The sequence below is a fragment of the Bombus affinis genome, chromosome 5 (assembly GCF_024516045.1).
Source record: "Bombus affinis isolate iyBomAffi1 chromosome 5, iyBomAffi1.2, whole genome shotgun sequence".
NCBI lineage: Eukaryota > Metazoa > Arthropoda > Insecta > Hymenoptera > Apidae > Bombus > Bombus affinis.
In genome coordinates this window covers 12,189,669-12,212,526 of record NC_066348.1, presented here as the reverse complement: position 1 = coordinate 12,212,526, position 22,858 = coordinate 12,189,669, and the positions used below count along the sequence as shown (strand labels likewise).

Below are 22,858 nucleotides of genomic sequence, written 5' to 3'. Positions count from 1 at the left end.
GTTACAACATTCGATGACCGCGTAGAACCAAAGGAGAACCATAGCTCTTCTGCATACTCGCGTCGATCCAACACTCCGTTAAAGCTACATCGAGTTAGCCGTACATTAAACAAGATAATCGATGTTTCAAGCATTTTTAGATATAAAGTGTTTAATATGATTGGAATTTCATCAACACAGAATCAAGAACTTTAATGGTCTTCTGTATCTGGCATATTCTCTTCTATTAATTGCCTTTTTTTATTTCATATCGTTTATGTTTATCATTAAATGCTTCTTTAAAGTGTTCCATCATACGATTAGAATTTATGGTAGATTGAATTATGTTATATCCATTTGCGTAGATTTAATAACAGGTTTCGCGATCCCACCATCCTGCAGGATTTCTTCTGACCCAAAGCTTTCTAAGTTCGTCGTAAACCAGAATAATCACAGCATAGGGTACACCTGGTAGCCACCACTCAAAGATCAATGGGTAAGTTCTGAGGATTTCTTTCATATAAGGGACATAACAAACGACGCAGGCTACCGTTATCTCGAAAACAATCCCAAAATTAAGTACCCAATTGTCCATGCCTTGATGAAAGAGAGAGACACGACGAGTTTTGCAGATCATCACGTCAGCAATTTGAACAATCACTATACTGACAAAGAAAGCGGTATGGCAAGTATATTCGAGTATCTTGCGCTGCTCGTACGTCCATTCTTGACCGTAACAATCTTGCAAGTCGTTTACGACGATACTGTCCCACGACGATCGTAAATCCAGTAATCTATAAGGTAGAAAACCATGTTCCGCCATAACTACGAAATATGTGACGAAACCAGCGCAAGCTTCGATTATGCCGATCTGTCCGTAAGACAGGAAAAGTAACCGATGACTGACGAGATGATCCTTTAGTGGAATTCTGGGTTTCCTACAATTTCGAATTAATTTAATTTATAGCTTGAAAAAAATTATAACTTAAGATTGTTGATATAACAATGATAGAGATTAATTTTTGAAGCAAAACGATCGGTACCTAAGGATAATGTTGGATTCAGATTTCTCGTAAGCCAATGAAACGGCTGGCCACATGTCCGTGCCAAGATCTATGCACAATATACAAATCACGCCTACAGGCAGAGGAATGCCAAGTACAATGAATGCCAAAAAGGGTGTTATCTCTGGAATGTTACTAGCTAGAGTATAAGCGATACTCGATTTCAAGTTGTCGAATACTCTTCGTCCTTCTTCGATCCCGGCAACTATAGAGGCAAAATCGTCGTTTAATAGAATCAAGTCTGCAACTTCTTTACTCACGTCCGACCCTGTCGATGAAACACGCGTTAAAACGTATGTCACTTAAGTAACATCATCGAAGATTAATAAGATCAGATAATTAAATATTCCTGTCTCGTTGATTTCTCTTAGATTTAACCCTGCTATGTTCCCTCGGCTATTTTCGAACCAATTATACATATTTTTCCAAAGTTAACAAATATTTGTATGAGATATGAGAAAAGTCTTATTCTTATCTTTGCTTTCAATTTTATGATAAACATTTAATTGGAACATTACGAATCCGTTTTATAAGAACGGAAATTAGAAATGTAAAAATTCGAGGGCCGTAGCAAGGTTAATAATTATTAAAAACGAAACAGTAAAGTACCAGCAATCCCCATAGCGATGCCAATATCGGCCTTTTTCAATGCCGGTGTGTCATTGACTCCATCACCGGTAACAGCGGTGATCAGATGAAGTCGTTGACAGCTCTCTACGATCTGAAGCTTTTGCACGGGAGATGTTCTAGCGAAAACAATCTCAGGGTATTGTCTTATGATACGGTCGAGTTCTTCCGAGTCTAAGTCTCGCAACTCCACTCCCGTCACCACGATCGAATGTTTCTTTTCATTGTGATCGTTGTGCAAAAAATCATCGGTGATGATGCCGACATACTTAGCGATTGCTCTCGCTGTATCAGGGTGATCGCCAGTTACCATGATCACCTTGATTCCGGCGCAACGACATTTGTACACTGCGTCTGGCACTGCTGGCCTCGGCGGATCCATCATTGATATTAACCCGATCTAATAATAATATAGAATATCGACTTACTCGCATGAATTCGTGTATATTTTATTTTAATAAAGACAAAAGTATAACACAAGAGTTATTTCAATAAATGAATTGCCATATAAAAAAAAGGGAAATAATAACAACGAAGCAATAGCTACAAAGACCTATCGAAGAAACGAATTGTCTTTTTAATGGATATTAATTAAATCTTTAAGAAACTACGTATGCATATTTATGTGCGTGATATAATAAGCTCTTATTTCGTATAAACAGAGGATTACTAGTCTCAAGTTTTGAAGAGGAAAATTTGGAGGATCCTCTCTGAAGACGTAATTCAATGGAAAAGAAGATACAGGCAGATCGAGATCAGCAAAACCAAGTACACGTTCACCATTATTTGCTAGAATATAACAAGATTCCGTATAAGCTTTCTTGATTTCATCATCCAGTTTCCTTGTTTCGTTATCGAACGCTACGGTCGAGCATCGCTCTAGAACTCTTTCTGGTGCACCTTTTAAAAAAACAACGTATTTCTTCCCACACATATAAACGTTGGCTTGAAATTTATCCGTCGAATTAAACGGTATTTCGGACACCTAAATTAACAAAGATAGGTTCGTTACATCGATGGATGATCGAGTCCGTAAACGATCATACTTTGACACCTTTACGCAAGTTCTTCTATATGCTTCTGCACCTCCTTTCACGAGAACTTCCATACATTTTAATAAGGCAGCGTCAGAAGCATCCCCCAAAATTTTCCTTTCTCTCAACGGCGGTGCGAGCATATTTTTAGGTAAAGGCTCCCATTCAGCCCGATTACAAAGACTAGCAACCCTGGCTAAGTTATGAAATCCTGTGTTTTTAATATATTTTCTCCACGTGTCAGAAGCCATTACCTCTTGCAATTCACCGTTGTACCACATGTGTCGGACCTGAACGGTAGATAACGAAGTTAATTTCGTAATCACTAGTTTCACGATATTACAACGTGAGAACGCTGTGAAACTAAAAAAAACTAAAAAAAAAAGAAAAGAAAGAAAGAAAGAAAGCTGGTGCTAATATTTAAATAGGAACAGTATTCTTTTTATAATTTAGTCATTATTTCCTTTCTTTCTACTTTCTTCAAATTATCGTCTATTACATATTATACAGTCCGCCGTAATAAATCATATTCCACAGTTTGTAGAAATAGAGAAATAGAATTCTTAAACGAAGAGAATTCTACGAATGACACAGCACGCTTACGGTCATTTTATTTTGAGTGAGCGTTCCCGTTTTGTCACTGCAAATAACAGCGGTGCATCCTAATGTCTCGATAGCTTCGAGATTCTTCACCAGGCAATTTTTGCTTGCCATTCTGTTCGCTGTTAAAGTGAGGCTAACGGTCATAGTAGCTGCCAATCCCTCCGGCACGTTCGCAACTATTATACCGATTAGAAACGCTATCGAATTGATCCAAGTATAGCCCATTGCTGTGGACAAGGTAAAGAACAGCATTCCGAGGAATATAGCCCAGCACGATATTATTTTCATAAATCGATGAAGTTCGCGTGAAAGGGGCGTGGGTCTTGATGCCAATTTCGAAGTTAGTTTAGCAACTCTACCCATCACGGTATTGTCACCGCGAGCAACCACGACTCCTTTTCCGCTGCCTGTTGTACATTAACGAAGCTTAACTTTACGAAACGATACAGGAAGCCTTGAGAAACCATAGGAAATTCTTGAGAAATTAATACGCGGCAACTCGTTTCGTCATACGTTACCTTCCACTATATCAGTTGAGAAGAAAACCATATTCTTTGCCTCCATCGGATTATTCGTTGGATGAACATTGGCTGTTCTTAAAAGTGGGATAGATTCTCCGGTAATCGAAGCATTGTCGATCTTAAGACCTTAGTGGAACGTATATATTTCTTCAAAATGCTCAGGCAGTTAATGAAACCGACTTGTAATGAATTAAATATCATGAAATAACTGCGAAACGATATATATCGAATTTAATATATTTGAAACTGACGGCGTTACCTTTGAGAATAAACGAAATGATCGGACGAATAAAACAGTACCAACGCTGTGAACAGTGGCTACAAAAAGCATTGGAATACTATTGTACCACAGAGCATTGATACATCAATTAATTAGATCCCAGTATATTAAATTTTATATCATTTAGCAGTACGTTCGTGCGAGTACAATAATTTGATATTGTGAAAATTACATATATAAAACGCGATAAAAAAGAAAAGAAGAAACGTAATTTGTCGAATTTAAATAATCTACTATGTAGACAAATATTTTACGCTTCTTTAAATTGTATTTATAACAAAATCGACAAGATATCTCGAGCGTCGACGAAGAGAAAGGCGAGGACTTTTTTGTTGGGAAATAAGAAAGTTACGGTTGCAACTGCAGCGATACGAATTTACCTTGACATTCCAGGATCCTAATGTCAGCGGGTACTCGGTCACCGGTTTCCAAAAGGACAATGTCCCCGACAACTAATTCGGCTACGGACAATACCTTTTTTTCGCCGTCCCTCAGGACCTTTGTCTTTTGCGGTAACATCTGCTGGAACGACTCTATAATTCGGGAACTCTTCGACTCTTGATAATGGCTGAACATCGCTGTAACTAAGATTAAGCCAACGAGCACGATGCCAAGTCCCAAATGTTCCTTAGAAGCTTCGCCGTAAGTGCCATACTCCAGAAGATAATTGCAAAAACATAATACAGCACCTATCTAAACAATTTATATCTTTCGTTATACGATGTACATAGTGGCTCGCGAAAGTATTTGAACAGAAGCTTCGTACGTAAAATTTGAAAAGGATCTGAAAATGTATTTAAAAGTTACAAGATATTTAGTTACACTTGGGAAAGATCGTCAAAGTAATTGGACAGTCAATTATTCGTTACATTAATAAGCCATAATATGTAGTAGATGTTTTTAAGATTTCTGTTTATGTTACATACAGTAATCTTTCACTAAGTTTATGTTTGCGATAAATGTCTATACCATTACAGTGCTAACGAAATTTCAAAGTGTTTCACATAACGCATATAATATGTATATATGCATATAATGTTCGAATACTTTCGCGAACCACTGTATATCGTACGACATTAAAGATAAAATTCATTCTTATACCCATATCAATAAAGAAAATCCTCCGAAACATAAACGTAAGAATTTTAATAGATTAGAAATCTTTCTTGGAGGCGTCAGTTCATTTGGACCAGTCTTGTCTAAAAGATCGCATGCAACGGTTGTGGATAGGCCATGCGTCGCATTTGTCCCTAGACTTTGCAATAAATCTTCCGTTGCTCGAAGGTGAACGTCTGTTTCGATATCACGACGTAGAGATTCGAGATTGGTAACAGTACGTTGTCGTCTTCGTCTTCCAGTATATGGTAGAATTTTCCATTTACGAAACCAATTCGTTGCAAACATTATTAGATGCAAGAATCAAAAGAAAAATATATTGTTTATAAAAACGTGGAATAACCAAAATATGTACATATTTAATATCAAAATTGTATCGAGATATCGTAACACAGATTTTTTTGCAGTAACGTATGGCGCATCGATTTTACCCTGAATAAATGTTTCGATATTTTCTTGTTCATAAATGATTCGAACAAAATACTATTCTGTTTATGAAAAATTTTAATGAAATTAAAATATGTTTTGAACAAAATGTTTAGAAAGCATTTCATTAAATATAGAAAGCAAAATAGAGAAATAATTAATAATGTATCGTAGAATCATCTATTTACAATTTATGATTTCCATTGTAACATCACAAGTATTTAAATAATTTACTTTCTCCCATTGAAAAAATATTTATCATTCTTAATCGAAATACCGACTGTGTAACGAGTAAATAAGGAAACATGTTCTACGTTACCTACAGAATATGTCAGTGTCGACGAAGAGAAGATGATGGTGGCGCTGACGTACAAAGGCCGAAATTGTACGAATCGGAAAACTCGGAAGACGCCACGCAGAGAAAGCGAGTTTTCGGATCGCCATAATAGCGCCATAGCGGTGTGTATATTATCCCGCTCGTTCGTCCTCCGTGACGGGACGCTTACCGACGCTCGGCGTCGTTTCGTGAGATTTCGATTAATGAGTGACATACTCCAATCGAAATAGGCATTTTTGTCGTAATTGTTCTCACGGTGCGTCACGTTACAATTATACAACATTCGTGAAGAACGGTTATTTGGAACGCGTGTGTGCTTTGTGAGGTGCGTGAACGGACGATAGTCAAACATGGAGAACAGGCCGGCGCCGCTCAGGTCCAGGCGGGTCTGTCGATTTTGTCTAACCGAAACTGAACCACTTTCCTTTATCTATGAAAGAGATCATAGTAAACCATTCCAAGTACCACTCACATTGCAGATCATGTCGTGCGTCGCCATCGAGGTAATTATTTTCTTATAAAACGGCATCGACTACCACTGATTCATTGTCTAACTACCTTTTGTATGATATTCTTGGAGGAGTCATACTTTTAAATATTATTGCTATATAACTTATTCATTTCTTTCTTTGTTATAAGTCTCGTTCTTTGTCCAATTATATTCGTTATTATCGATATCTTACATGGACCAAAATGCCAATAGACAGTGAATGGTATGATTTGGATAATGCAGATATGTTATTTGCCGATTGAGCAAAATGCATTCGATCATTTTTCGTTACAATTCGATCATAATAACTTAATTCACTAATACGATTGATATGTACGATCGATAATAGATCATCGATATTTGAAAATTTTAAGTTTGGTACAATATTTTTTATGTATGTAAATGTAATTTACGAAATAAAATCATATATCATTGATAACTTCCTGTAAATGCTGCGATGGTAAAATGTAAAATACATCGTATTTTCGTTCTGATATTTTGTATTATCGATATTTATGTACACACAGATATATGCAAAGAAATAAACATCATATAAAGTAATTTACTGTATCGTATCATGAAATAATTTTCTCTTGTTATAACAATTTAGGGTAATTAATTTTGGCGGGAAAGTAATTCACTATTTTATATCATTTTAATATTTTATATCGTGTAATTTGTAAAATATATGTAAACTTCAACTATTCTATTGATGATTAACTTATACAACAAATTTGGATAAACTTTCTTATAAGATATTTATGTATAATCTTGTTTTCTGCATCAGATTATATTTTTTCAATCAATTTTTTATCAATATAAAGCAATTTTTTATGTAATACTTATTAACATAATGTGTTTAAGGTGTATGCAGCTGATGGAATGCCACAAATGATATGCGGCATGTGTCGTTGGAATCTGGACAGATCTTATAAATTTAAGCTTCAGTGCAAAAAAGCAGATGAAGCGTTGAGAGCTTATCCATTGTCTGGTGTCTTACCAAGACCATTTCCACCAATTCCAAATGATCCTCCTGATATGAACAATAAACGACCTATGGAGCAAAGATCTCAAAACGAAGGAAATAAAAAGCCTCGAGTTGATAGTTGTGACAGGGAGAGACGAGAAACACGAGAAAGAGATAGAGAAAGGGAAAGGGATAGGGATCGAGAAAGAGAAAGGGAAAGGGAAAAAGAAAGAGAAAGAGATAGGGAACGTGAAAGAGATAGGGACCGTGACAGAGAAAGGGAAAGAGAAAGAGATAGGGAACGTGAAAGGGAGAGGCAAGTGGAAAAACAAAGAGACAAAGAAGAACAACATGATTTTTATGAGGAGGAACAAGATGCTGGCAGTGAAGGAGATCAAGATACAAATAGTACTAAAGAGGAGCGAAAATTAGAGCCAGGCGAGATAAGAGTACATGCATGTGATCAATGTGATCGTACTTTTCCACTACGACAGGCTCTTGCTTTGCACGTTCAACGAGCTCATCGTGATCGTAATTATAAATGTACAGAATGTGATCGTATGTTCTTTTCTAAATATGATCTTGGGAAACATATGACTACGCATTCAGAAGAGAAACCATTCTCTTGCCCGATATGTAACAAACAATTTTCAAGGGCAAATTTGTTACAACGTCATGAAAAAGTTCATAGAGATGAATTGCGTTATGGTTGTCAGCATTGTGATCGTGAATTCTTTACAACCGAAGAATTAGAAAAGCATGAGGATTCCGTACATAAAAAGGAGAAACCTTTCCAATGTAACATTTGCAACAAACGTTTCACGTACAAACAGGGTTTAGAACGTCATGAGGTACTACATAACGAAGATAAGACTTTTGTTTGCGAATATTGTAAGGAAGCGTTCCGTACAAGTACGAAGCTAGCTCGTCATTTAACGACGCATGCTGGACATCGACCATATTTATGTAAACTATGTCCTCGTTCATTCCTTCTATCTCATCATTTAACTAGACATATGCGAACACATTCTGTAGAAAAACGCCATGTTTGCGAAGATTGCGGTAAAGCATTCAAGCGTAAAGAGAGTTTGGAGGTACATCAGTTAACGCACACAAAACGCACAGGTATGGGATTGACATGTGATGTCTGCCAGGAATCATGTAGAAATAGAGCAGATTATGTCACGCATATAAAACAACATATTGAAGCAGGTGAAAAAATGGGACCAGATGGATTACAACCAGACAACAAAACTAAACTTGATTTGGATTCTGATGAAGATGAAGAAGAAGAACAATATTCAGATGGAGATGATGATTACGAGCCACCAGCATATATCGTGAAAAAGCTTCCAAAACCGCTTAAGCCATCAGAAAGTGAGGAGGAACAAGAAAGATCAGAAAAGGAAGAAAATCAAAAAGAACAAGTTGTATATGTAAGACATAAAGATGGAAATATGATTAAAAAGACAATTAAAACTTTGATGCCTATTCAGCGTAGGGAGGTACAGGACAGCAAGATAAAACAAAGTCCAACTATTAATCAATCTCAATCAGCTACAAAACCTCCGCAGTCTAAACAAAATGAAGAACCTTCAAAGTCTTCCCGCGTAGATGAAACGGAAGCACAAGTTCAAAAAATTGTTGCATCTGTGTTTAAGGAGCATAAGATACCTCTGAAACATCAAAATGTTCAAGAACAAAATAAAGAATCATCTACACCTACGAATCAATTAAGACCTCAACAAGGACAAAGTAGTTCACAAAATCAAATTTCTACGAAAGACGAAAAATCTGAAATTCCTGTAGCAGTCAGTAATACACCAAAAGCTGTAAACACTGTTAAAGTAATAAAGAGAATCGTTGTGAGAAAACCTGGTAATACTGAGACTAGTACATCTACAGCAAAAGATGAAGATGCAACAGGTAGCACTTCTCAAACATCTAGTACAGGTCACAAAGTAACGAAAAGAGTAATTGTTCGTAGAATTATTCGTCAGGGAGATACTACCCGGGAAGTAATTATGAATCCTGATGGTACGATAATCGATCCGGCAGAATTAGCAAAGCTACCAACTGGTAACGTTGTAAAGAGAGTTGTCGTAAAGAAGCCACTTGATAAACACCAAAGTTTGGTTCAAGCGGTGTTGCAGTCAACTACGGATATTCGGCAACCAACTACTACAATAAAAAATAACGATACAGTACTAAGCGAATCTCCGAAGTTTGAATTAAAAACATCTCAGTCTATAAATACATCGTCTTCACTAACGAAGACAACTGTATGTCCTACATCGAAACCTGCGTTAACAGTAGGAGATCAAGAAACTAAGGAAAAATTAGAACAGCTGGAAAAGAGAGTCGAACAACAGCGCTTAAAGATTGAAGAATTAGAGGCTCGTAAACAACAAGAGTATGAACCTATTGAAGAAATGTCTCCTGAACGTCACGACGAGTCCGATGATGAACAGCAATTACCGTTAAAAAGAGTGTTTGTAAAGAAAAAGCAAAGTATGTATGATGAAGAACAGGAATATAATGACAATGATGTAGCGATAACTTCCGTAACGACTTCTGTAACAACTTCTGTAACAACTCCAATAACAACAGTAAAAATAGATGATATTCAGCCTGAACCAGAAAAGGAGAAAGAAAAAAGTAATTCTGAGGTACAAGTAGAAAATATATCAAAGGATATTGCGGTAACGCCGAAACTAGCTACTACAACAGTTGTAGCAATACCAACAACGACAACAGCAGTAGCAATACCAGTAATGACAACAGCCATAGCAATACCAACAACTGTTAACACTAGAAGAGAAGGTAAACCATTGATAACGAGTTCTAAAGTCTATGGAAATAAAAAGATTATTGTTATAAAAACAGAAGAAACATCGGAAGTGGAAGAAATGAGTCGGGAATTGTGTAGTATATTAGATTCAGCTGATTCTGTAGTCAAGATGCAAGAAACAGTTTTAAGTAACCTCACTCAAATATCTTCTATTGGAGAATGTTCTCAGAAGAATTATAATGACAAACAAACAGCTGGATCATCTATCTCCGAGGATTATTCAGAGAAAGAAGAGGCTGTTGTTGAAACTACTTCTCAGGATCAAGAAGAAGATATTAAGTTAGAAAATGCTGTTCCCATGGATGTGTCTGATCCCCAAGAATCTGATATTAAAATGGAATCAGTATCTCAAGAACAAGTTATGGAACAACCTGAACAAAATTCAAATTTAACTTTAGACGAACAAGATCTTTCAGAATCAACAGATATCTTTGAACCATCGGATAATGTATTAGAGGTACAAAAGAGTCAATTGGACGATTCTGTAATGGAACTCGAACATGGAAGTCATGCAATCAGTTTAAATGACACCAATGACAGTCAAGATAGTCTCGAAGACAAACTGCAACAAATGGAGGGTTGAATTTTCTATTAGGAAATAACGACGAAACGCGCTTTGATTTAAAATTCATATATCCCTTATTTTTTCAACCGATATCAACATTTTAAATCATAATTTTATACATTCAAAATTCAACCCTTTAATAAATGCGGATAAACATTTTAATCATTAGATTCGTTAGATTTGTTTTTTTTTTCTATATGGCAATAGTAACATTATGTCTACAATTTTGAACGATACCAATAACGTATAAAAATAAGGTAATGCCTAGTAATTATAATTTTCACATAAGAACGTAAATTTAGCTAGTGAAAAAAGTGTACGTTTATTTCTACGTTCTGCACTTGTTATACAAATTTTTTTATCTTCACTAATGTGAAAATATATTATAGAAATATTAAAAAATGAAATGATCGTCGTTGTAAATTTAAGCATTCATTCTAGATATCTGTCTTATAAACTAGTATTTGTGCATGCAAATACTAAACATAAGGCATTTTTGTGTATATATGTCAACAGTAATACTGTATTCGGATTTTTTATTTGTTTCAATTATAGGTAAAATCGTCCCATTTTAATGATATATTACATTTTTTTACCATTGTTATACACTTGATTCCACCTTTGGGAATTTACAAGGTACTTTAAAGGATTAAACTTATTGTAATATTTAATCACATTATGCTAATTTTGTCAAGCTAGAATGGAAAAGGAACATAGATTATTCAATATTCTATAAACATTTCAAACTATGTATCAAATACAAAGTATGCTGTGTAAATGTAAAATTTAAAGTGTTGCTTATTTTTTGGGAATACCTTCATCGCACATATACATAGTACAAACAACACGTGTAATTGTACTTTCATACAAAATATTTACATTTTATTTCATACAATTGGTTATAGCACATACTTAGATATGCATGCATTTCATTATTAATATATCCAAACATGATTAAATATGTGATATATCATTCCAATTATACTTTAATATGCAATCTATAACAAAATTACATGTATCTTATGAGTTTAAAAAATACAATATATATAAAATATAGGAATACGAAGATTGATATTTAATTGATCATTTACCTATAAGGATGTATAAATATTGATTAAATATTGAAAACGCATTGTCACCATAATTTATAAATTAGATATTGCATGTTACATATTCTGATCATCTATTATACATATATAATATTAATTATATAGTTGTAACCTAGAGTATAATATATCAATGTCGATAAATAAAATACTACAAATTAACATAGATTAACTTATATTGGCATTCATCGAATATGATTTTCTATATCAATGATGTATGAAAGGCGTATATAGTTCGTATATAATTTTTGATAATTTATCGACAGTTTATAAGTGTTTTATAAACGATTTCCAATAAATAGGTTGCATCTAACTAGCAGAAGATGTCGACACTATAATATTTCAGTTCGGCAGAATCAATCTTTGGCGTTCAACAACTCCATTCGGTAAAATAAGTGTGATACAAAAGAGCGACTTAACGTTACAGGTAAAGTACATGTATGTATTTAAATACAAGCGAACAAATGCATATTTGTATATTCGATAAACTAAGATCATCACATATATGATTATTAAGATGAATTGCATAAATTGAAAACAAATTGCTCTTTCCATATGATCAGCATTCATGAGTATTATGTTCTCTAACTGTTTAAATATTTTCGGTTGATTACACGTTGATTAAATAACTGTAATAGCATAAAATTCACATATTTCAGCCACTTAAATCATTACATAGATAACGATTCGGCAATTGAGAATGCGATGGTTAGCGATAGTTAGAGCGTCAAGCGGGGTTATCTTTCCTCTTGCTGGTAAGATTCTGTAGCTGTAAAAATAACACTTCGAATATTTCCGGTTTCACAGATTATCATAATTATAACATACGATATAAAAATATGACATTTCCGTCTTCGAATCTTTCTTTATGTCGGCATCATTTTTAAAGTCCACCGTGTCCGCTGTCTATGTACTCGAACTTCTGTGAAGAAAACACGATATCGAAGATTTAAAGAAAGGAAAGACAAACGATTATCCATCATGCTTATCTTCAAGGAACACATAACAGTATCGAACGTAGAAAGATTCTACAACGAAAATCATCATATCGTTCAACCTAAAGGTAAATGCTTTATTTGTAATATTTCCATGAAACGATAACGTTTTGGTCAATTATTTCGGTAGATATCAGCGAAGGATAATTAGAAGGAAAAATCATTTTCGTAATCGATTTAAATGTGTCGAGAATTCCGCTAAATTCTTCGTTTTTACTGTACCTCCTTCTCGTCCGTCGCGGCGACCGTGTACACTCGGTTGGAATTTTTCGACTCTTTCGCAGGACCGATTACGAACGCGTAGATCAATCCAGCTGCCATACCACCAAGGATTGGACCAACCCAATACAGCCAGTGATCCTCATATATATCCATTACAATGGCACTACCGAGTGACCGAGCTGGATTCATACCTGCGCCAGTTCTTGGTATCTGTTAAAGCAATACAGTATAGTCAAAGGCATGTGATAAGTATTACAAGAACTTTGGAATATTCAAATTTAACTATCGCGAATTATGAACAAAAAAAAAAAAAGATTTTAATATATAGTAAGGAAAGAAAATTTCCATTTATTTAATTCTTTGCTAAATTCGCCAAGAAAAATGTAAACGCTTTGATTTATTCTGTCGATTTAATACGATACTCGAATTGCATTATGACAAATAAAGAATGCGTCTGATGAAAGTCGTTGCAAGAAATAATGATAAAAATAAAAATAATAGATTTTTTAGAACCGGAGAAGGCAATAAGCTCATAGTTCGCTAAAAATATATTGCGCAAATATATTTGCAATTCTCTTACTTACATTAACAAATAATATTTACTATATTAATAAAATAATTAGTCAGTATATCGTAAGCTTAGATACGAACAATTATTAAGGTGGTATCTAAAGTAGAAGAATGTATCTTACACCGACGATATGACAAAGAGAAACTGTAAATCCGATTATAAGAGGAGCAATCCCCTTGCTGTCTGGTTTTGCTGCATCGCATGCACCGCATACGACCAGAACCAATGCGAAGGCGAGGAAAAATTCTATACCGAAACCTTGGACAGGAGTAACGCCTGGCGAAAGAGATACTACGCCTAAAACATGTTCCATCCTCTCGGGAGATAACGCTTTTAGTATACCAGATCCTGCTACTGCGCCTATACATTGAAGTATTACGTACAGCAAGCCTCTGATAACTGGCACCTATAAAACAAAGTAAGTGTTTCAGTACATTTTATAACGCATAAATTAATTCATCTTCTAAAAGTTATTAGTTTATCAGTAAAAATAATACATAAATATTTTCTGTATAACACAACGTAGATTGCACTAGGTACGTATTATTATTCTTCGAGATCAAATAATTCCATGTCATCGTCGAATGATCGCTTATACGTCATTATGAATGAATTATCTTACAAGCAATTGTGTGACTAAACCGTATACAACAGAAGCTGAATAAATTATGGATAAATCAATCCGTTAGTAATCGATATCCAAGAAATGATCACGCGTTTCACGGTTTGTATAATAAGCCGCGAAGAATGAATCTAACCGTGTTGAATATTCTATTAATAGTTCTATGGTGATTATGATATGTATCATTTATATTTTGTACGACGTTCAGGATATTTTGTCCACAAAAATATTCCACGTAGGAAGAAAATAGATAAAATATCTTTTGAGTAACCTGTGGCCTAAAATTAGTCGACGACGAAGATTTCAAGATTCTAAGAAACGATCACGACCTTTGATCATTACCTTGCCAATCACCATTAATCCGAACGTGACAGCGGGATTAACATGACCACCAGAAATATGTCCTATTCCTTGAATTGCTGCGGCCACAGTCAAACCAAAAGCCAAGCTTATGGCCACGACGTTCCCCGTGACGACAGATCCACAGCCAAAGAAGTTCAACAGCAGCGTACCAAGAAATTCTGCGATCAGTGCTCGGTAAAGGCCAGCTTTTTTATTAGTCAGCTCGTCTGTTCCTAAAGCCTCCTTTAAATTTGCCATCTGTAAAAAGGTTCGTCCGATTGATTTGGATTTACCAGGCACCTACAGACATTAGAACGTTATGTTCATTTGTTGTGATAACCGAAACGGAACGCTGTATCGGTAACCCAAGTCAGTCACAGAACGTTTCAACCATAAAAAGCAATGTCTAGTTTTTCACATAGTTTTTCATGCCGTCTACGATTCTCATTCGTTCAATCAGCAGACCTTGAGTCACTCTTGGCAAAGGAAAAGATTCCGAAGGGCAACTCGATCCTTTTGCGCAACGTCGTTAAAGAACGGTTAACGGTCCCGTTAACTTGAAAAAAATGTAACGAAGCTGTTTAGAGGTGGGTCAATAACATCTAGAATTTTTCACGTCACAGTTTATAACGAACACATTTTCGTAACATATCGGATGTAAAATTTCGTACCGCGGAAGTAAAATTTCCTGTATAAAAAGCTTGCACAAAGTTAACGTCGAAACCGTATCCAGGAAGTATCCTAAATTTAGAAAAACAATTTTGTTTTAATGTCCTCGTTTCACGGCTATAACTACAAAAGAAACTTGGTAATTTATTTTTATAGTTCGGTTAACTTCTTTTTAAACAAGTTAACAGCTTCGATTCAAGTTCCGCCGTTGATCCTTAAAATCAATAACGAAGATCAAACGTATCGTTAGATATTTCAATCTTCGTCGTTCTCCAGACGACTATTGTGCGTTAACACAATGCGGAATCCATACCGCTTCTTTTGTTTTTATATCTTTTAACGATCTAACACCTGTTCTAACACCTGAACATTTTTTAAGCGAGATCAACTAGAAAGAAATGAGTGTTCTTAGCTGTTCGTTACGGAAGATGGGAAACCCTCCCGCATTGAACGTGTTATCCAGAGATTCCATTCCATTAATTCTCGAACGGATGAGATCATTTCTGATCCATCGTTCATTAACCACTTTGAAAATGAAGCCGGTCGATCGTTCAGCAGTTCCGTCGATTCGCGTCATAGATTTAGATCGAGGCCGCGGGCATGTGCATACATATGCATGTACATACGTTCGGCACGTCGCATGTGTAGTTCGTACCGTTATGAATTACGTTGGAGAAACGAATCGTTAGGTTAACGAGAAACGCATCCAGATTGCATTAGGCTCAGGTGCAGATGAGCGGTTTGCGTCGACGTCACCGCTTCGTTTACGCATTTTTCTTAAAGTTCACAAGAGCGCTTTTTGCGTTAATTCCATTTTCGTATTTGCTCGGTTACAATTTAGTCACGGATGCGGCAACCCGTCATCAAAATTACAAAAGAACAATCAATAAAAATAGTTCATAAAAGAATAGTAAGTAAAAAAATTCTTTAAATATAAAAAAATGCTTTCATCAGTGCCAGACTTTGCAAAAACAAATGAGAAGAGACGAAACAGAGAATGAGACAAATTTTGTAATTCTTTTCGTACGACCGTGAAATCTTTTGACGAATTAAGTGCAAAAATTTATGAAAATTGGATGTAGAGTCCGATCGCTCCGTAAACCACTTGTGTGAATTGAGTTACATAAAACAATGTAGCGCTTCACCACCGAAGGTCAATATTCCGATTCGTAGCCAAGCAGTAGAAGCTTTTGTCTTGATAGACTAAAACTTGCCGCCTAGTCGTCGCTCAAAGTTGCGTTTCGCGCGATTTATTTCGTATAAATCTATAGTGTTCTAAAACGCAGCGGCAAATTGACGCTAACGTAAACCGCTCGTCTGCGCCGGGCCTTACTCATGCAGATCGTCATATCCTCGCGACAAGTATGACAGGCGGTCCCAATCGCTACGAATTAGTTAATCATTCCCGTTAAAACACCGTCCGAGCTAATCGTCACCCACGCCACCGGCGCGTCATTGCGTTTTAAGCCTCGCGTACTTGACGCAAATATCTTAACGCGGATCTAGGTCGGTCATCTTCTACCCTTTCCTAATTTCCGTCCTGCCTTCCACGATGAACGAGTTCGTTACGGCCCATTTTCTAATAAAACTGTCGCTCTAGCCTCTCGTTTCAGCGAATATCCGCGGGTGGATTGCGCGACGAGGGAAGCGAATAAAATTGCAAATAGAATGAAAAGGAACGAGAAGACAATACGAGGAATCGTCAACGAGTTTACGTGCGAGACGAGTGAAAAAACTCGACGTTCGGCCGATTCAATGATGGATTTAATTCGGGTGAGATCATCCATAGGCAAAAGTAAACACCGCGACATGCCATTCTCATCTCGTGCAATTTCCACGCTGCAGCGTGTGTCACGTGCACGATAATCGTTTGCAGCTACGAAAGCTTGTGACTTCTATAACTAGAAAGATAGACCGGGATGCGAGTATAAAGGTAAAGGATCTCTGGAAACTTTTGCTTATAAAAATTACTCGTCGAGTATCGACGTGTATGGAACGTGAAACGTTCACTCACGTTTTATTTATTTGAATAGTACTGTACGTGTCGAACGTTACGGTAAACGGTAGTTTGATCTTCCTTCGTTACACAAACGATAAAGTAAATAAAATGCGAAAAAATGTTAAGCGAAGCTACGTTATTTGCTTTATCTGCGCTCGTAAGTCCGCGGTTTGACTCGCGTATATGGCCACTCCTTTACGCAAAAAGACAAAGGAAATACATCTATCGTTGATACCATAAATAGTTGGCAATGAAACATTTCATTCCGATTATTTTACGTAAAATGATATTTACGGAAACCGTTAATGACACCATCCGTTCGCTGATATTTCGATCTTTGTTTCATTTCATTCTCGTCATCCGTTTCCAACTCCATTCGTTTCGTACATATTTGATCCTCGTAACGAAATTCCAGGCAACGAACTAACTGTTTGTGCAAATAAATTATTGATCGTAAAATTCTTCGACCAGGCATCTGGTACGCGTGTCATTAAAAGTGTCGTTCAAACTCCGTTTACCTTTGTATCGGGGGTGTTCGATCCTTTCTGGTGATGTCACGCCTCGAGATTATTTCTTCCTTGCGCGCAACGCAACTTGATCCAACGATTTGTATTCTACAAATTCGAGGGGTTTCTGGTTTCTACGCGATACCCTCTTCCTTTGTTCAGTAAACAACGACAACCGATTCACGATTTTCCCCTTTAAAGAGAAAATAGCGACAACGATTCTCGCTTCCATATTATACGAAGCCGTCGAAGGTTGTAACAGACGTTGAATAACAATTTTTTATGACCCGTTCGTGTATAATTTTAATTCACTAGGCGCTTTTCTTCATCGGCTTTCAGATTTATAGCCGCTGTATAGTTTCCCCGCGACTGATTCTCGGAATTGACTATTGCAAACAGAATCATTTACCTTAGATTCCAAGTGACCTCATTAAATTACGTGGTATTTTTCTCTGGCTTTTATTACATGGTGCACAACATTGTACGAAGATATCGTTTTGCGTCCTTTCCCGCATATCGTTTAACCGGATCTATAGCGTCACGACGAGGGAAAAGATGAAGCAAGAATTCATCGATTTTCTCGCCCAAGAGTGATAATTACGCTGAACGTATCTGTACATTGAAATTTCCTTTCTTTTTATTTTTCGTTCCTTTTTTTCTTTTTTTTTTTTTTTTTTACTCTTTGATGGGATTCGCGAAAGTAGCGGAAGGCGGTCGATTTCACATAGATCGGTTGTTACGTCTTCAACGATTTATTGTCGTGCACTCCTCAACCGTGATGGTCGTTACCCTTATATGGTTTAGTACAGGTGCGCGATATCTCTCCTTATCTCTATTCATTTCTTTCTCTCTTATCCTGCTTTCTGTAATCGGCAATAAAGAAGACGTTAAAAGTTTCCTTGTTGTTTCACGTTAGCTTAATACGTGTATTTGAAATATAGCGTGTAAGGCGAGCTTTCTTCTTCGACAGTTTGCCATTATTACTATTCCTGGCGGATCTTGTACAGCGTAGACGTAATTGCTCGTCGATAGATCCAGGATTTTGATGTGTTTGTGTAATATGCAAAAACATGTAATGAAAAATATTCAATGTAAAAGAATATATTTGTTACGATATTTAATAGGTGCAATAAATCTTTATGTAAATTACATTTCCCGATACGGTTTGATTGATACAGTTGTATCAATGGAAATAGGAAATTGCAGAAAAGTCTACGATCTATTCGATATAAGTTTCTCTCCTGTGTCACTTTTTGGTGAAAATTAATTTTGAACAGTCGTGAAATACACGTGCACTCGACCACGGATCGATTTGGTGAAATTTGATGAAATGAAATTTCTTTTTATAAAAGCATGCGATCTCCTTTAAAGCCTCCGAGGTGGTAGGGAACGCCACTCCTGCCCCGGCTGACACTACTGATTCTGTTTTACAGACGAGCTAATGGACAGTAATTCTACTGTCACAGCAACGTTGTTATTAAAGCGTTTTTCGTCATTTTTAGAAGACGCACACAATGTAACCGTTGTTGTTTGGTTAACCCATTTATCTCTCAAGAAACTATTTCGAGAACATGTAATATCGATTTTGAAATTCTATTAATTACAAATTTTGCACGAATCATATACGTGCTAATATAAATTCTTTATTTAGAAAATTGAAATTATTTTTGTCTCTAGGCTGAGTACTTTTTGAATAGTTGCCACGAAACGTATACAATACACACGTATACGTAAGATGTGCATAGGCATCCACAATCCGCGGTTTAATCGTAGATATTTCTATTATGTATATATAATTAGCAATTATTAATTAATTAATTATTGATTATTAATTAATTATTAATTAATTAATAATTAATTAATTATTAAGTAATTAGTAATAATTAGTAATTCTCTCGCTCGCGTAATCATATTTGTTATTCATATGCAAGAAGTTGCTTGGCTACATTCGAAATGCAAGGCTATAACGAAATAAAACTCATTGTGTACAATATAATTTCGCAATGAAACAAATATACATAGTTTACTACGGCGAAAAGTAATTTAAATAAATTTTATCTAGAGTCCGGATTTATCAATGTTTATTTGATAAACATAAGAATGGTACTCGCTAATGATAAGTTTCCTTGCGATGCGTACGATGTTGAGTAAAAATAGAAATATCGCTTTAACGTTTATCATTATGATTTATACCATGTACTGTTATTGCACTTCATTAAGACATTCGTTAATCACACTCCATTGTCACAACAATTCTCATATTTTACATCACACTATGTGTAATATAAACTTTCGTTCGCTGTTCCTTCGTTTTAATCGCACTATGCTTCTGGCATCGTTCTGCCTCGTAAAAATTTGCACGACTCAAACAACAAGCTGATTTTTCGTAAACATCGTACTGTTTGTGTAACAAAATTTATATTTACATTTGGTAAACGAAATTTAATCTCGCGTTAATGTAAACGAAAATATCAAATAAATCGATATACAAACGTCAAAGCTGCGAAGTGGCAAAGTCACAAGAAGGATCTCGAATTAATTCGAATAAATTAACTAAAATATCGATCGAAATATAAAGAAAGAAGCTTACCTTGAAGATAGTCCGAGTCGATGCAGAAGCTGGGTAGTCGCTTTAAAAAGTTTTCTGTGATTTTTTCAGCAACGAATCCTGTCACAGGCTTCGCAGTAGTAGCTCTCGGAAAAGCGAATGCTCTGCAAGAGTTACCGAACGACAACTGTCGAGGCTGCCGAGCATAGAAACCAACTGGTCTCACGTAGGTATCTAACTGCGTCTGTTCTGGTACTCTGCTAGATGCTACCAGAGTAGGGATATCACGGTTAAAACGAACGACGATCTCCAGGTAACAGCGTTGTTTTAATTTTGCTGCCGCACGAAACATAACTCGGTGCGAAACAAATGCGTATTGTATCATTCGGTTAGCAAATATTAGAATTTTCTACCCTTCTAGGAATTATATCGATGTCTTTGATTTTGTCTTTTGTGTACGATTAACACGATATGGCAGTTACATTTTTCCTACCTATCAAAATTTCAATATTTCTCCATCCAAACTAGTATTTGTTAAATCCACCTATCGCCTGTTACTGTACTTCATTTCTATTATTATTGTTAGAGAATCGGAAGCAGGATCGTGACTAATTAGTATGGTAGAGAAGAGCAGAATGAAATTAAAAAATTGTTTAATTTAATTTAAACACATGTTGTGGGTATTACGTATTACAAGCATGAAGATGTTACACGCTAAAGGCGCGAAATATGGCGAAAATCGGAAAGACAAGAAATTTATCGAATCGCATGCGGTCCGACAGTAAATGTATTTAGATATTGCTTTATGGCAGAGGTGCGCCTATCTCCAGATGGTTCTACTTTATTTGTAACACGTTATTTGTACCATTGTGTTCTTACTATCACTGATGACGCGATAATTAAACGGAATGAGAGTAAAACCAATGTCCTTCATAGGCTAACGAAGGAAATTGAAAGGAAGTTTTTATAATACACGGAGATACGAAAGAACGAGCAAATAATAATGCTCGTGACACGTATCGGTGTATATCTGTATATCTGTACGCGTAATATATTTCGTTAAAATTATTCGGAAATTATAAAATAATAATCTTACTCGCTATATTTTCCACGCGATCGACGTTTCCCTTTTACTTGGTATCGTATCTGTCGTTGTCGATATTTGCAACAAGCGAATTCGTGTTTTCCAATTAGAAAACGGAAACGTAGTCGACAACGAGATTTCCGCGCAGAACAGCCGATGCAGAACGTTACGAGTTGCGTATTCGCGATTACATTCGAGGAAAAACCTCTAAACTCGACCGCAGATCTATTTCTTTTTCGCGAAATATCATTAGATAAAAAGCAAATCGTTTGAAGAAAGAAGGGAGAACAACAATTTACTATCAACCTTGATGCAAAGAAATACTTAGAAATTACTACATCCGTTGATTAATCTCGCCAAGTGCACAATTAGTATTTTTGATTGACGCAGTGACATTTTATTGAACTCATGACGCAACCTCGATTTCGATTTGATTCTTTGAAACGAAAATAGGTCGATAAATGCATTCAGAAAATTGCAGTATTTCAACTTCTGGTATTTTGACTCTGCCACGATCCGCGAATTTTTATATTTTATACTCGCGCCGATTTTAAGAAATAACAAGCATTTGTAACGTTCGAAGAAGATTCAACTTGAAATTGAAACTGGAAAAATAACGATAAGGACTCTCTCGTCTGTTATCGAAGCACGAGATACTTTCTACCGTTGGGAAAATAAAATTGGGTCGGAAATAACCGAAGAAACGCAGCGGGGTTAAATAATTTTTACTAACAACTTCAGAAACAATAGTAACACGCGTGTGACCACGCACCCCTGAAAGCTTTTACCTGCGATTTGTATGCAACGATCTCTCTCTCTACCGTCGTATTTCGATCGTACGTCAGATTGACAAGTTGCTGGGTTTACCCCCTTATTTGTTCAGCATTCTTTCTTAACGTTCGATCGAACGTTCACAACGATTGGCTACAAATTTAACGGTGCCCGTGCAGGCCATCCGTATCTGTTGCCATACAGACAGTGTCGAGCGTGAATATATTCTTGCATTACGTTCGTCAAAAGCGAAGGAACCGTTAAAGATTGTCAGATCGCGGCTATTGCTGCAAGGAAACGTCATTACATCGTTAGGAATAAATTTCTGTTTACGTAGCATAACCGCTTGAAAAGATTATGCAATTTACGAAAGGTATATGTTCGCGGTTAATTACAATCAGATATAAAAATAATCGTACAGGATGAACCGTTTAGTGTTACAAATTGATCGAATGGCCAATCTGCATTTCTAAACGCAACGTTGCACGCCTCCGCTGATTCTCTACTTGAGAATGATTTAATTCGTCCATATATCAGGTGCCTTAACGAGATTAACTTGCCGC

General features: G+C 36.1%; 3 protein-coding genes across 5 annotated transcripts; 1 reads left to right on the top strand and 2 right to left on the bottom strand.

Annotated features, from left to right (window-relative positions):
• Window positions 1-92: 92 nt before the first annotated feature.
• LOC126917003 (sodium/potassium-transporting ATPase subunit alpha-like) lies at window positions 93-5,512 on the bottom strand. Its single transcript, XM_050723388.1, has 9 exons — window positions 5,210-5,512; window positions 4,489-4,801; window positions 3,826-3,954; window positions 3,308-3,714; window positions 2,725-2,994; window positions 2,341-2,655; window positions 1,653-2,070; window positions 1,023-1,311; window positions 93-917 (listed from the first exon to the last, which is right to left on the bottom strand). The coding sequence occupies exons 1-9, from the start codon at window positions 5,510-5,512 to the stop codon at window positions 347-349; spliced, it is 3,015 nt and encodes a 1,004-aa protein (XP_050579345.1). The 3' UTR covers window positions 93-346.
• Window positions 5,513-6,055: 543 nt separating this feature from the next.
• LOC126916705 (uncharacterized) lies at window positions 6,056-11,645 on the top strand. The gene is made up of 2 exons (XM_050722761.1): window positions 6,056-6,490; window positions 7,342-11,645. Exons 1-2 carry the CDS (start codon window positions 6,338-6,340, stop codon window positions 10,876-10,878), a joined length of 3,690 nt encoding a protein of 1,229 aa, XP_050578718.1. The 5' UTR covers window positions 6,056-6,337; the 3' UTR covers window positions 10,879-11,645.
• LOC126916729 (aquaporin AQPAn.G-like) lies at window positions 11,380-20,650 on the bottom strand. 3 transcript variants are annotated; one of them, XR_007710715.1, is made up of 6 exons: window positions 20,483-20,650; window positions 14,719-14,976; window positions 13,876-14,160; window positions 13,184-13,393; window positions 12,795-12,888; window positions 11,380-12,735 (listed from the first exon to the last, which is right to left on the bottom strand). XR_007710715.1 is itself a non-coding variant. In XM_050722815.1 (5 exons), exons 2-5 carry the CDS (start codon window positions 14,974-14,976, stop codon window positions 12,850-12,852), a joined length of 792 nt encoding a protein of 263 aa, XP_050578772.1. In that variant the 5' UTR covers window positions 20,483-20,650; the 3' UTR covers window positions 11,380-12,849. The 3 variants fall into 3 exon arrangements, 2 of the variants coding, with proteins under 2 accessions (XP_050578772.1, XP_050578771.1); XM_050722815.1 differs by having other exon boundaries at window positions 11,380-12,888; XM_050722814.1 differs by lacking the exon at window positions 12,795-12,888.
• Between the last annotated feature and the right edge of the window lie 2,208 nt (window positions 20,651-22,858).

Bases quoted from the DNA above. Each gene is read 5' to 3' on its own strand.
- LOC126917003 (XM_050723388.1), bottom strand. From the start codon at position 5,512: ATGTTTGCAACGAATTGGTTTCGTAAATGGAAAATTCTACCATATACT. The intron at 2,995-3,307 runs GTAAGCGTGCTG...TCTACCGTTCAG, and splicing joins TCACTCAAAATAAAATGACC to GTCCGACACATGTGGTACAA. The intron at 1,312-1,652 runs GTACTTTACTGT...TTTCATCGACAG, and splicing joins CATCGCTATGGGGATTGCTG to GGTCGGACGTGAGTAAAGAA.
- LOC126916705 (XM_050722761.1), top strand. From the start codon at position 6,338: ATGGAGAACAGGCCGGCGCCGCTCAGGTCCAGGCGGGTCTGTCGATTT. The intron at 6,491-7,341 runs GTAATTATTTTC...AATGTGTTTAAG, and splicing joins TGTCGTGCGTCGCCATCGAG to GTGTATGCAGCTGATGGAAT.
- LOC126916729 (XM_050722814.1), bottom strand. From the start codon at position 14,976: ATGGCAAATTTAAAGGAGGCTTTAGGAACAGACGAGCTGACTAATAAA. The intron at 14,161-14,718 runs GTAATGATCAAA...TTTGTTTTATAG, and splicing joins GATTAATGGTGATTGGCAAG to GTGCCAGTTATCAGAGGCTT. The intron at 12,736-13,183 runs GTACAGTAAAAA...TTATTTTTACAG, and splicing joins CCGCGACGGACGAGAAGGAG to CTACAGAATCTTACCAGCAA.